Source organism: Cynocephalus volans, chromosome 11 (assembly GCF_027409185.1).
Source record: "Cynocephalus volans isolate mCynVol1 chromosome 11, mCynVol1.pri, whole genome shotgun sequence".
NCBI classification, from domain to species: domain Eukaryota; kingdom Metazoa; phylum Chordata; class Mammalia; order Dermoptera; family Cynocephalidae; genus Cynocephalus; species Cynocephalus volans.
In genome coordinates this window covers 71500820-71516199 of record NC_084470.1, presented here as the reverse complement: position 1 = coordinate 71516199, position 15380 = coordinate 71500820, and the positions used below count along the sequence as shown (strand labels likewise).

General features: G+C 42.6%; 1 protein-coding gene across 3 annotated transcripts in view; it reads left to right on the top strand.

Moving 5' to 3' along the window:
* CADPS (calcium dependent secretion activator) overlaps positions 1–15380 on the top strand; it is a 431225-nt gene that overhangs the window by 183223 nt on the left and 232622 nt on the right. For all 3 annotated transcript variants that reach the window (XM_063113329.1, XM_063113327.1, XM_063113328.1), the window contains exon 4: positions 9739–9819. In XM_063113329.1, the coding sequence (XP_062969399.1) occupies positions 9739–9819 (81 nt within the window). The remainder of the gene's footprint in view (positions 1–9738; positions 9820–15380) is intronic.

The window sequence follows — 15380 nt, the reverse complement described above, 5'->3', positions numbered from 1 at the left end:
CCAAGGGTGAGGCACAAATTTGAACAAGTTTTCCAGTTCATTATTATGTGCACCAAAGTTTGAGAACAACGGGATTTTGGTAGAAGTTCTCAATCTTTGCTGTACATTGGAATCACCTGGAGAGTTAAAAACAAAAACAAACAAACAAACAAAAAAACTGATGCTTGGGCCCCAACCCAAAGTGTCTGATTTAGTTGGTCTGTGTGCAGCCTACGTGTTGGAACTGCCCTTTATCTGTCTCAGGAGACTCTAATGTGCAGCCAGGATGAAGAACTGCCATATCAGAGGGAAGCAAGAGAGAGGATACAGGTGAAATCAGTGGTCCAGGATAGAGACAATGGCAGCCTGGCCTAAGGAAGTGGATACACAAAATAGATGGATTCGAGAGATATTTAGGAGGTAAGTGCACAGGAATGAAGGGATGGTCCAGGCCTAGTCCCCTGCGTCTTCTCTTCACAAACCCCCTGCTTCCTCTACACCCTGGGGTTTGGCTGCTGCATTCCCACTCAGCAAGACAGTGCCTCTCTTCTTTGAAGGGCTTCAGTTTCCTGTGTCCTCAGGCTCATGCAGGTGAATTGGACTATCCCAGCCACAGCTGTGAAAATCATTAAGATAATCTATTAAAACGAAAGCACAGCTGTGTCCTCCATGCTGGATGAAAACCATAGTCTCTAGCCTCAATAGTGCTAAATTATATCCTTAACCTTGTGAACCGTCCTATTTGAGGCATCATGCTAAGTGCTTTATGAATACCATCTTCTTTCATTCTCATAACAAGCCTCTGCTGTTGGTATCGTTACTATTAGGACTCCCGCTTTGCAGATGAGACTGTAGACATAGGCAGCTCAGTGTATTGTCTAGTGTCACACAGCTAAGTGGCAAAGCCAGATCTGACTGTTTCCAGCTCTTGAGACCCTGACCACTAGGCCTTTCAGCTTCTCTGATGGGGAAGTGAAATCTAAGACAGGGAACACGTAGAAAGCTTAGATGCTGGACTGGCTAGCCATGCCTATAAAAGCAAGTTGATGCATGGCTAAGGTAATCAAGGAGGACTTCTTGAAGAAAGAAGGCCTACAACTGGACTGTGAATGATATGACAGATTTGAAATGGTAGAAAGAAGAGTGGAAATTGTTCCAGGACTAGGGTGGGAACAGGGAAAGACTGGCTGAGCACCACAAGATCATAAAGGAGTAGATTGCTTTTCTGTTTGGAGTATTTTTATGTATTTGTTTGCTTCTTGCTCAGAGAATTTCTGCATTTGGAGCTCTTGTGTTATATTTACTGCATTGCCAGAAGCCAGCAAAGACATAAAATTGGTGACTCAAATGCAGGCAGTGTTCTCATTGGCTGGAAAATCCTGGGAGCTAAACCCTGCGAGCTAAACCCTGCATTTTGCAATCAAGGAGAAGTGCATCCTTCAGGATGGAAACTTTGACCTACTCAAGGTCTTCCCTTGGAGAGTAAATAAGGCATGTAATGAAAGACACAAATGATCTTATTTTAACTCTTCTGCAAATGAGGTGGTATAGCCTTCGGTGATTTTATAAACGGAATGTAATTGAGTGTGCATGGGACACCAAACTCCATGTTCTCTCTCCAAATAACTCTGGAACAGAGCCCTTACTAAAAACTCAGATGGGAGGCCAGGCTGCAGATTTCATCTGATTCTCCTCCGGTAACGATAGAGTAACATATACCTACAATGTGTTCAATCCCTTCTGTGTGAAAACACTTATTATCATCATCATTACACTATTGCTCTGAGGTTATTATTTTAGAGCTACAGATACAGATGCTCAGAGAGGTTGGTCAGGCCCTGGTCATAGTGAGTATGTAGCAGAAGCAGCATCAGATCTCAAGGTTTTCTATTCTAAAATCCATTCTTTTTCTAAGGGTTACCCCCTCTATGCAGGGCCAATTATCTCTGGAACTACAGGCAAACTACTTAAACTTTTGAAGCTTGTTCACTTACCTGAAAGGGGGAAACCTGTTCTGCCACTCTAAGTGCTGTTGGAGTTTGTGTAAGGGAGAACCATGCAGGCTATGGAATGCCAAGGACTAACGGCTGCTAAGATTTAAGAATCTTACTTGACTGCATTTCAGCACTCTGCTAATTGTCATACACATGTTGTCTCGTTTAATCTCATATACATCCTATAAGGTAGGTAATATTATTATTCCATTTTAGAGTTAAGTGAATTGAAAAAAATAATAAAACTAAAATGCTAAGGCTCAGACAGTTCCCATACCTTGCATAAGGTCATTCAGCTTTAAAGTGAAAAGGCAAGGACTTGAATCTCTACAGTAGAGGGGGCACCTGCCTACTGCGTTCTACAGACTCAACACTAAAGGTGGACAAATGGGAGACAGGCTGTAAGAGACAGGAGGAAAGGAATTTGGAGGTGGCTGCCAAGCATCGAATGCCATAATAGAGCTACAGTCCAAACCTCGGTACATTCTTGAGACAGGAGCTTGGCATCCACATCCCCTGGATGAGAACTAACACTGTCTTGGCTGTAACTTTCCAAACTGCAGTGCAGCAGGAAGGCAGCATTCACTGGAGCAGTTTGTCTTTAAGGAGGATTAAAAACACATGGGACTGTGGGGACAAGAAGGACCATGCCAGCTCATAGGAATACTTTTTGGGGAGGCACCTCTCCTTCCTCTGCAATGGCTCTTGGTGGCCTCCATCTCATACACTAACAGGGGCTGGACTAAGTGGAGAGGAAACAAAGTGAACAGATTGAGCTAAACCCAGGTCAGCAGGTGGCATGCTCTGCAGTTGCTGATAGGTAGCCCTGCCTCCATCCCCCAAAGCCCAGGACTAAGGATGTTTTACTGAAAATGTGACTGGTTATAGAGCAACAAAGTTCATTCTTTACTTAGCACTTTCTGGGACACAGCCAGTAAGCAGCAAGACATAGCAAACAAGAAGTTAGCAGACTGGGAATTTGGTCCCAGCTCTCTCGCTTATTATTGTGTGTCTATGGGCAAGTCACTTTCCCTCTCTGGGTCACAGTTAATTAATTCAGTCCTGTAGTGAGTCAGGCAGTCATTTTATTTATCCTCCAGGTATTTCCGCAGAGCCCAGGCTGTATTTGTCAGGGATGCAGAGGTGAGCAAAATCACACTCACCTCTGACCTCAGGGAGCTTGGAGTCTAGTAGGTAAACATCAAAAAATCATGAGTACTATAAAATGACAATGGGGGTGTAACAGTCTATTTCTGTTGCTTATAACAAAATATCTGAAACTGGGTGATTTATAAAGAAAACAAAATTTATTGCTTACAGTTTCTGAGGCTGGGAAGTCCAAAGTCCAGGGAACACATCTGGTGAGAACCTTGGTGATGCTGACAGTGACGGCAGAATATCATGTTGCAAAAATGGTGGAGCAGAGAGAGCAGAGACTCACTTCCTTGTTCACTCTCCTTTTAAAGCCCTCAAAACCACACCCTTGACCATCATTATTAATCCAATCAATATTGCAGGGTCCTACAATCTCATTACCTCCCCAAGACACCACCTTTCAATTACTGTACTAGGATTTCCCAACCACCCAACAGTCACAGTGGGGGCCAAGTTTCTAATATATAAAACTTGGGGGATACAATTCAAACTTCAATGAGTTTGAGTGAACGTTTAATCCACTACAGGGGGTAAATGCTAATAAAGGAGAGGTGCAGAATACCAGGAGAGTATGTGGCAGGAGAAATTCACCAAGTACGGAGGGGCCAGAGAAGAGTTTACCACAAAGCTGAAGGACTGAGGATAAGAACAGTACCAGTCAAGGAGGGGAGACAAGAGTGCCCCAGGCACAAGGAACATCATGTGCAAAGTCCTGGCAGCAGGAGAAATGTAGTCCTTCCAAAGGCCTTAGCAAAGGACTCAGCAGAGCATACGGAGGGGGATGTGGTGCCCCAAGGTCACAGAGCTCAGTAGGCCACTCACCCCCAGCCTCAGGTGACTACATCATCTCTAGAATTCCTTCCAGCCACAGTTCTGGATCATTTTTATTTTAGTCCTGAGGCTAAAGTTAGTTCATTTTCTCTGAGGCTGAGTGCCACAGATTTTTCCAAAAAGCAGAACGATTATTCAAATAATGCATAAAGTATTCTGCCTATTTCTATTGATGTTTTCTGCATATTTGAATCATGTCTTCTCTATGCTTGGCCAAAGTCTGCCTCTTAACAGTGACAGTGATGACTTTGGAAGAGTCCAGGGTTGGACTTGTTTCCATATCATCCCCACACATGAGCACCAGAGGTGCAAGCATCTCTGGGGAAGGCTGGCGCCCACAGTGTCTCCCAGGCACACTGCCAAGGCCAATCCTCCAGAGGCTCTGAGGCTAATGAGGAGGCTCCCGGCTCAGACCCCATGACGATTCTTTTAACTACCCTAGAGGTCAGGCAGGGCATTGTTCCTGGGCGAGTTCCTTCTTTCTGAGATATAGACCTATTTCTTCCCCCACTATCCCCCCCCCCCCCAGAATTCTGCCCACGGACATGAGAAAATGAAACACACAGGAGAATTGCCTAGATAGGCATATCCCAAAATGTGTTCCTGGCGTGTTCAAATGTGTTACACACATGGTCAGTTAAGTTTGGGAAATGTGGGGCCGCACGAGGTTGCCTTGGTATAGAATTTCTTGCTATCGTGTTTTGTGGCCCTCCAGGGAGGGGATGGAGGAAACAGGGTCTGCCAGACTTCATTTGCACACAGAACCCTTTCTCATAGAGGATCTAGAGGACCTGCAGGACAGATGTTCCCCAAAACGTATCTAAGTTTTCCAGAGAATCCTGGAACACAAAGCTTAGAGCTTGTCGTTTCTCAGATGAAGGGACCGGACAGAAAGGTCCTGACTTTGGCCTACAGTTCCACAGCTAAGGACAAATTGAGGACCAGAACACAGACTCCTAACATCCATCCCAAGATTCCAGGATTCCCCCCTTCCTGATCTGGTTTCTTTCATAAATTACAAAAGACCAGGAGCAGAGTTAACATCCAGTGAATGCCCGCTCTAAAATAGGAATAATTCTAGAAATTATTTGCTAAGCTATAGGACCTACTATGTGCCAGCACCCTGCATGTTGTCTGGGGTAAGTACCTTATCCCAGTTTTACAGGTGAAGAAACTGAGGCTTAGAAAGGTTAAGTCGCTTATTCAATCTCTTTCAGTAAGGAAATTGCAAAGCCAAGATTTGGACCCAAGTTGGTCTGATTTTCCTTGCACAATGCTGTACATTGTCTCATTTCATCTTTGCAATCGCCATGCAAGATAAAAATGATTCCCACTTTGCAGATGAGGAAACTGAGGCTCAGTGAGGTTAAGAGGTTTGAAAAGGTCACACAGTTAAGTGGGATGGATGGATGCCAACTCTGCTGGGCTGGATCTCGGGTCTATGTCCAAATCCACCCTACAGTGACAATGGTCTGAGTTCTCATCTCCGCATTGACTAAAAGGCTGCTGCCCATGAGCTAGAGAGAATCACAAACTTCTCAGGTGATACCTGTCCGCACGAATGCAGTGTTGGACTCAGTTCTCCATCACTTTAAAAGAAAAACCCAAGAAAATATTTCCCTTTGCTTGGCTGACAAGCCAAAACAATGGTACTGCCTCTGCTTGACCTCTGCTAGTAGGAAGATTATTTATCTAATTAGGTAAAAAGGCTTCATGCACATGAATGTTTTTGAACCGTAATGAGCTGCTGATGTGAAAGGTTTGCCCTTGGCTTGGTTCTCCAACTGCTCTTCCCTTTCCTCAGTGGAAAAGACCAGCAAGGTAAACAGAACCTCGTTTCCATGGAAGCCCACTCGCCAGCTTTTTCTTTCTAGCACCTGAAAAGGTAATTACTTGATTTCTCTTTATATTTTTGGATTTCGTGCAGTGGGGCTGTCACGCTCCGTGGTTGAGGATGGCCTTCTCTGCCATGGCAGCTATTTCAGGGAGCTTCGGTTGCATTTCCCTTTCCATCCTGTCTTCAGATCATTAGCTGTCAGGCAGCAGCGTCTGTCTGCTGGTCACTCCTGCTCATTAGAGTCTATCAGAGCAAAGGGACTCGTCCCCAGAGAAAGTGGGAGACACTGAGAAGCCAGGGAAATTTGTCAAGAGAATGGAGCTTCTGGTCACCACCGTCTTGGCTGCACAGACTATCAATTCAAGAACCCTTATCCACACCAGGGCGGGACACTGTCCCATCTGAGGCTTTCTCATCTGAACCTTTGATGCCCCATTGTGGCTCATGTCAGAAATGCAGCCAGCATGAGCTGCTCTAATAAAACAAATAACAGCAGCCACCATTTCCTCAGGATTTAGTGCATGTCAAACACTGGGCTGAGCACTTTATATCTCTTGTCTCAGTTAATTCTCATGACATTATTATATAATCTCCTGATTATTCAGATGAGGAAACCTGAAGCACAGAGAGGTTAAGTAATTTTCCCAAGGTCACACAGCTACTAAGTGGCAGAACCAGGATAAGGATACACCCACTCCTATCATACCTTAGGGAGGAATCTGGCACTACTACAGCCTCCTCAGAATAAATCATTCCATCATGACAAGTATAGAGTGTCAATATTCCTCTCCCCCCCACCCCAAGGTGACTCTATATGTCAAATTGACCCATGTTTACCAGGAGCTGAGTTAGTTAATTGTCAGGATCAATTAGAAAACCAAAACAAGGCACTTCAGAAGGAAGTCAACATAAGACAGGGCAAAAGAGTTCCAGTGTGAGGCAGAGCAGACTCAATTTCAAATGGCTAGTACTACCTTACCAGCTGTGTGAACTGTGGCATGGTCCTCAACATTACCGAGACTCAGTTTTGTTATCTGTAAAATGGGGATAATAATGGTCCCTACATCATAAAGTCATTTCACATGTGGAATTTCCCAAGCTGCTCTGTGGAAATATTTGTTTTCGGTGGAATAATTGTGTAAAAGATAAAATTAAATGCAATTCAATACACTCATTTACTCTAGGATTTCTCAGTCTTGATTATGCTAACATGTATCACAGATTTTCAGGAGGGAACAGCACTTCCTGATCTCAAAATCCTTTTTCCTACGGGAACGCTTACTAGCATTTGTTTCTCGGTACCCTTTAGAAAAGGCTTTACAACAGGTCATAAGGTACTAGCTCTTTGAAATAGGCATCAACAAATGTTAATACCATCTTCTTTATGCCCAAATTATTCAAATAACTACATCTGTTCTTGCTAGATTTAAGTACCGTGGAGTCAGGGACTGGGTCTGTTTTGTTCCTTTCTGTATTTGTGTCTTGACATATCAAGACATTCCATAAAAATGTGATAAATGAATGAGTACATGAGTGGATGAATGAATGAACTTAGTGTAGACCTTGCCTGCTTATGTTCATTGACAGCATTCTCTGATGTTTCCAGTTGCATCGTATGAGGCCCATGGGAAAACCCAAATGCCTCTGCAAAACTTAGTAATGGGACTGGTTCTAGTGGGCTGTTTTCCCTTTCCAATTTTAACCTGTGTGAATGCCGTTTCTTCTGACAGAATTCTCACCTTTAGCCCCTAACCAAATCATTTTGCTGCTTCTCAGTGAAGCTGTTGGATGTTTCATTTGCATGTATATTTTGAACAAGACATTTCTGAGTATTCCCAGAGGGTTTGCACCTGGATCTGAAGAACTCTTGGGCTTTCCAAGGGAGTATAAGAAAAGCAGCTCATTGAAGCTTAAAAACAATACAGAAGACACCATGTTTCTCCTTTCAGCAAGTGGTGATGTGGGCAGACCACCAGTCAGTAGTGTGACTGCTTTGGGGTGGTTCTCTTCATGTTTATTTAAAACAGGACTTTCAACTGGTGTTCTATGGGTATTATGCACAAAATAAAAATTAAAGTTTTCATTAAAAAATAGTTGAGTTGGTCAAATTCTAACAGATTTTCTTACTGCAAAACTTCTCAGAGACTGCATTTTGACACAGCATTTCCCATAGTTATCTGATCTTCCTTCTAGAGGTCTTCTGGAAACCTTTCTTCTGGAATATCTAATACTGTAGTTAGGCAGAACATGCTTTGGGAAATTCTGCCTTAGAATATATAGCCAAATGTTGCAATCCATTTTTCATGATCAAGGAAATAGTCCTTCTCTCCAAAATTGTAGAAATAAGAAGATAAAGTAATTTGGACTCCTGAATTCAACAGGCTGATAAAACTGCATGGCATAAATTTAGATAGATTTTTTTATGTGCTTTATAAAATAAACTAAAGAAGACTAATCATGATGCTTCAAAAGTATGGCTATAAATTTTCTAGTATTATTGTTTATATCATATTAGAAATAACTTACTTTGTATACCATTTCTTAGCATAGGTGAGAGTTTATTTCTTTTCTGTAAGCATGGAGCTTAAAAATGGCTTTTAGGGGCCGAACCCGTGGCTCACTCGGGAGAGTGCAGCACTGGGAGCGCCAAGGCTGCAGGTTCAGACCCTATATAGGGCTGGCCAGTGCGCTCACTGGCTGACCGTGGTGCGGGCGACACCAAGCCAAGGGTTCCAATCCCCTTACCGGTCACAAAAACAACAACAACAACAACAAAAATGGCTTTTAGAAGAAAAGAATTTAGAAAACTTACATATTTCTTAAGCAAATTTTTGTAGTGAGTTAATATGTATCAAAAAGCCTATCTTATTTGAATGCCACTGTTTCTTATTCAACATTTCTGTGAATAAAATAAATCTTAACTTGCTGGAAAAAGCAGACTCAATTACAGTTTGAAAGGTAATGCTAGGCTTGCTTGGAAATAAGGAGATAACTTCAATTCATAGAATAGGAATAAGCAACCATGGCCTGCCACCTGTTGTAAATAAAGTTTTATTGAAACACAGTGGTGCCCATTCATTTATATATTGTCTATGGCTGTTTTCACACTTAATGGAGTTGATTCATTACAACAGAGATCTTATGGCCCTAAAATCCTAAAAGTTTAATTATATGGCCCTTTACAGAAATGTTTGCCAGTCTGTTTCATAGATTTATTGAAAGATGTAAAAGCAATAAAGATTACATAACCAACCCCTTCAATCTATAGATGGGAAAACTGAAACCAGAGAAGTTGAGGAATCGTCCAGGTTTATGTATGCTTGACTGTTTTGATCTTTATATCCTAATAGCTCTCATCAATAGGGAAGAAAAGAATAAATTTCAACTTAGATGCCAACACCAACTGATTGGAAATAGCCATCTGGAGGGCTGGTTGAGAAGGTCTCAGAGATCAATGAAAAGGAATGCAATGACTAACTAATCTTCCATGGTCCAGGGCTGGGAGTGCAGCTGGATTTGGGCCATGTATGCACTGAGGATATACACTGTGTTGCTCCCTACATTTCTAATTGCTATATTGCCATCTCCTTCCTGTATAGAGAAGTATATCTGCAGTGTAAGCACTTCCCTCATTGGCCCAAAACAGAGGTGTTGCCTCAGGCCCTCATCAGAAACACTGCTGTCTGACAGTTCAGAAGTGATTGTGGATTCTTGTTCAAGGTCGTTCAAATGTCTCTCTTACTGCCTACCACATCATTCTCTGCCTAGAGGAATTTAACTTGAGATTTCACTCAAAATGGATTTGTTGGCTTTAAGAATCTTTTTTCATGACATATGTCCATGGAGCCCAGAGTGGGGGGGGGGGGGTGTAAAGTAAAAAGTCATGAGTTTATTGCCTTTTGTGACCTAAACTGAAAGTCTCCATGTTTGTCTTTTGTACAGCTGGACAATCCAGATGAGCAAGCAGCCCAGATCAGGCGAGAGCTGGATGGACGTCTCCAGATGGCTGACCAAATAGCCAGGGTAAGGAGACTTTGAGGACATTTGCTGGGAACCAGACCAAAGTCCCCCACACCCCCTACCCCCTGGAAGCATACTGATTATTACAGACCTTCAAAAGATAACATTGAGGGCCGAGCCTGTGGCGCACTCGGGAGAGTGCGGCGCTGGGAGCGCAGCGACGCTCCCACCGCGGGTTCGGATCCTATATAGGAATGGCCGGTGCACTCACTGGCTGAGTGCCGGTCACGAAAAAGACAAAAAAAAAAAAAACGATAACGTTGAGGAGCAGCAAGAAGGGAAGATGAGGACTGTCACACTGACTGGGCCCTCAGTCCTCCTCTCTCAAGGTGAGCTCTCCCAGAGACACCCCATGCACTTCCTAGGCCCCAGTGAGTAGCCAAACTCAGGTCTTCACCTTTCTTCTGAGTTCCAGACTCATATTTCCAACTGTCTACTGAACGTTTCCACTCAGACATTGCCGTGGCTTTTCAGTAGAATGCTTTCACAATCTGGATCTTTGTCTTTCTCCTCCCACCCCAAATGCATGCCTACATTTACCCCTCTTCAGGTATTCTATATTCAGTTACTACAGGTGAGACCTGCTTGTCATTGTCAATTTCTCCTTCCTCCCCACAACACTCCACACTGAGTCAGCCACCAGCCTCATTGTCTCTGCCTCCTAAACGTGGTCAGAGATCTCTGGTCTGCTTCCCAGCCTGACTGCTAGCACTTTCATCTAGGCCCTCATTCTTAGCACCAGGATGTTACTGCAGCCTCCTAGCGGGTATCCTTGGCCCCCATCCCCTCCTCTTTGGTCCATCCTGCGCAGAGTTGCCATTTTAAAACTCATATATGAACGTCTCAAAACAGAGCCTCAAAATCCTTCAAAAGATTCTCCCATTGCTACCAGAATAACATCTAATCACCTTAGAATGATATTCAAGGCTCTTATTAGCTTTGCCTCCCACAACTTTCCCACCTGAACTCCCCAGTTCAGCTACTGAGAATGTTTCCCTCTGAATATACCAGGCCCTTTCCAGGCTCAGTGTGTTTGGACCCACTGGTGTCTCAACCCAGAATGACCTTCATTCTCCCTTCCACTTAGCAAGCTTACCTAGTCAGCCTTCAGTATCTGATTTAAAACACCTTCTCTGAGAGCTCAGCAGTTAGTCCTTTTCACCTTTGTGCTGTCATCATACTACACATAGAACTTGATCTTAGCAGCTCATTGAGTTGCGATCATTTGTTTACATGTGTGAGTCTCCTGGTACATAGGAATCATCTAGGTTTGGAATTTTTTCTTATTGTTGATGACAATAGCTAAGTGTTATCTGCTATTATTGTTGTCGCAGCCATTTGTGTTATTATTAATAGTAGTAATATTGGTAGTATTTATTGAGTGCTGACTTTGTGTTGTGTATGCTAAATGCTTTATAAGTACCATCTCAATGAATCCTCAAAACAGCCTGCTAGGGACAATTCAGTTATCATTCTTGTTTTAGAGATGGGGAAATCCAGGCTGAGCACAGTAGGCACTAGCAGAGAGGCTGCACTGGACCCTCAGCTCAAGTTGAAGTATAAGGGCTGGCACTAGGCGAAGACACTCACCTAAAGTGCAAAATTTAAGAGGGCCTCCAGAAACTCAGTAATCAAAGTAAATATTATTTTAATGACATATTTTCTTGAAAATTTGAAATAACATCAAAAAATCCACGAAGAACAAACAAAAAAATCAAAATTTAAACAGCCGGCTCCTACTGGTTTCCACTGTAGCCACAGGCCACGTGTGCATGTGAGGGTTGGGGGCTGTCAGAAATGGCAGAGAGGATGCACACAGAGCAGGGGGGAAAAAGCATTCAGACTTTCTCTTCGTGGAGAGAGGTATCTCAGGATTTGAACATATAGGAAAGATCCTACTGGACGAGAAACCAAAGAGAGATTCCAAAAAGCAGGAAAATCCCTCTGTTTGTGCTCAAGCAGTTCTAAAAATGTTTTGCATCTTGTTTTTGGACACCTTTAAAGTTTATAGTCAAGTCAGTCTGGTGGCTAAAAATAGTATGCAGTTATGGATTTAGCTAAAAGTAATGTAAAAGGCTCTCGTGTTTTCAAAATCCTGCCTAATGTGGGAGTAAACATCAATAAGGCTTTGGAATTTACTTTCTCCTGTAAACTCAGTGTCTCCTATTAGTGGATTATCCAGAAAATGGAGGTCATTTGGCCCATTTTCCTGCCTTTAAGCAACTATTACATCCCCAACTAATAAGTACTCATCCCATCGAAGTGAAATCACATACGCCCTTCAAAAACAATCTCGTGGTACCTTTATTTTAGTTGTCTTGTTTACTTTGAGATTTAACATGATAAATTAAGAACTAGTGTTAGACTAATTTTAATTTTTAAAAGACTAAACATGAATGATTGGTATATGGTGAACCAAGATGCTCGTTTCTGAATAGTAGCTCAAGAACCTTCTCCCCCAACCACACCACTAGATATACTGATCCTAAGCAGGATATTATTAACAACTTGGAACATGGCTTTCTTAGCTAACAAAATAGGAAAGTAAAGTGAATCTTGGATATGCCTTACAGAGAGCAATTTCAAAATGTATATAGGTTCCCCCAAACATTTAGGGTACTAAGGATTTCTATGAGATGGTCTGCTCACTACTATTTCCAGTTCTCTTAGAAATGGACTCTTTTCTTCTGTAGTGTTCATTCATGCCAGTGACTGCCTTGCCAAGCTAGGTGGTCCTGGAGTGAGCTTCTCACCCAAGGGGAATCAATCGCAGTTCCCAGCCCATCCTGGTCACAAGTGATTGGTCCAGAAATGGACACCTGATGCGAAATAAACCAATGAATCCCTTCCCTGGGGCCTGTGGACTACAAGCCAACAAGTCTGTGTCTTTCAGTGGTAGAAAAGTGTCTGCAGCCACGTTCAAGCCTTCCATGTAGGGAAAAGAAGATGAAAGAATGAACACAGAGAAATGGAGACAGAAAATACACTGAGATGCCAAGGAATGCTCAGGACGTTTCAGTTCCAGTTATTCTTGAGCTTCATCTGTGTTTAGTTGGATTCCAAGAAAAATAAATTTCTCCCTTTGCCTAAACCAGCCTCACTAATACTGAGGAAAACTTCAAAATATCTCATCCACTGAAAATTAAATAAGATACCAAGATCTCAGATATTGGCTAGATCATGGGGAGATACTGAAACAAAGCACCTCTGCTTATCTTCTTTTAGCATGCCCTGATTTTTCTATTTCTAGCATCACAGTGAATTTTAGTGAGGATGTGCAATTCAACCCATATGGCTGGAAGTCAGCTCCTGTAAATATCATAACCAGAAGTTCCTGGATATAGATGTCATCCATCATATATAATTCACTCTGTTCTCAATTAAAAGATAGGTAGAGCACTTTCAACAGCTAATAAGAGGCCCCAACTTGAAAGAATTGATTCTAGGGATCAAGGAATGTCTCGCAGAACCCACATTACAGCCAGAACCCAGGAAAGAACAACCAGGGGTCACAGAGTGGTCAGGACTTTCTTGCCATCTCCCATCTGTGTGTGTCACATTCGTTATCCTTTCTTTCTCTGCACACCAGCTTTCCTTGCTTCTCAGGTGGGAAGCATGGCTGCTTCATTGCTCTACATGTTTCTGACATGGCCAAATAGGGAATCATTCAGTCAATAAGCCTCTTCTCAAATCTTTCTCCTTCTCTCTCCTACCCTCTCTCACTACTCCTTTCAAATACACAATTCCAAGAGTCAGCCCTCTGATTGGCCCAACTTGGTCCACCAGCCAACCCCTGGTGCAATCAACCAATACACCAAGGAAAAGAGGTTAGGGTCTTATTGAACACATGGCTACTGAGATATATCACTTGGGGTGAAGATGCAAAGAGGTAGGGCTGTGGGTGGAGAGGTCATTTTCAATTGAGAGACACTCCAGGTGTACCCAATACTAATAAGTATCATTTACAGAGCAGTTACTATATGCCAGACTCTCTTATAAGCAATTCACATTTGATACCCTGTCTAACCCTCCAACAACCTTATAAGAAGGGTACCATCATTATCCCCATTTCATAGAGGATGAGGCTAAAGCAGAGACATTAGACAACTTGGCCAAGGTCACTCAGTGATCAGAATCTGTACTCTTAGATAGTATGCACACTACCGGGACAAATATCTTCTCAAATACAGTCCCTCATTTTCCTTATCACCGTAATCTGAGGATCTAACATGCCCTTCACCAGGCTTTCACCTCTCCTCATCCTAACTTCTCTCTCTGCTAATCAGTTCTTTATTAAATAGGCACTGGCTATGCAATTTCATGTAAACCTTCATTTAGGCCTGTGATGGGCAATCCCCAGAGTTACAATAATTCTTCCCACTTTAGCAAATCAAACAGTTTAAATGATGTACCTGAGTTCACTAAGCTAGGAAGCAGAAAGCTGAGTCCTCTAATTCCAAGATCATGCTATTTCTTTTGAGTCCTCAAATGAGAGGCAGGAAGTTACTCCAGGACGGTCCCCCAATTGTTTCTTTCTGATGGTTTCCTCCAGGAAACTGGTTTCTTTCTTCAACTAAAATTTGCTGTGTATTCCCTTCAGTTTACCCAGAAGCCCAAATGAAGCAGTAGCATTAGGCAGAACTGGCTTCTGGAATTCAGAATCCCCACTACTTTGATTTTCTTGGAATCTGGAAAACAGGTTGTAGGGAGCCTGGTCATTCTGCCATCAGCATTCCCAGCATCACACACTTCCACTGAGAGGTATGTGTTTGTCCACTCTCCCTAGGAGAGAAGGGTAGCAAGGGCAAGTCGGCTTACCCACATCCCTGCACTGTAATCTATCGATTCAATCATGCCAGCATCCCACGAATCATCAGACAGAGATGGCTGCACAAGAACATCAGACAGAGATGGTTTCACTGTGAACATCAGTCAGGCTGCCTTAAAAGTTCCAGGAAGAAATCTGAATGTATTTTTTTTAATCTGGTAGCAAAGACTTCTTAATCCCTGTTCAAACAGTTTCCCAAATCCTCTCATGTTGATATTAAAGTGTCCCCAAATTTCACCCGGGAATTAAGTCTAAGTTATTTAAATTGTGTGATCAGAAGTTGACATTGGAGCTTAAACAGGCAGATTGTGGCATTAGTGCTGCTGTGATATTTGCCAGTTCTTTTGGCCACATTTTGGGGTAAAATTCCAAAATTTTTGAGCTAATTACATAGTACAAATAATACAGCTTTTGCAATATGTGTAGAAGAGGTCTAGGACTGAAACACCACTGTTTTTCTAGCTATCATTTAAATATGGAATTACCCTTTAGACCCCTATTCAATGCAGAGCAAAATTACCATCTTATACCTTGGCCCTGTTGTAAACGTCAATGAAAAATAATATACAAATATTTCCCTAATGGAAAAGTTCTGTTCTACACATTGCCAAAAATCAGATAGAGAATGAGATTAACCCTCAGCTTACAAACTAATGCTGCACCTGGCATTCTCGCTGTGTCATAAAGAGGCACAAGTGTCCAAGCACACAGTTGGAGTTTAGTTCAATTTGCTGTC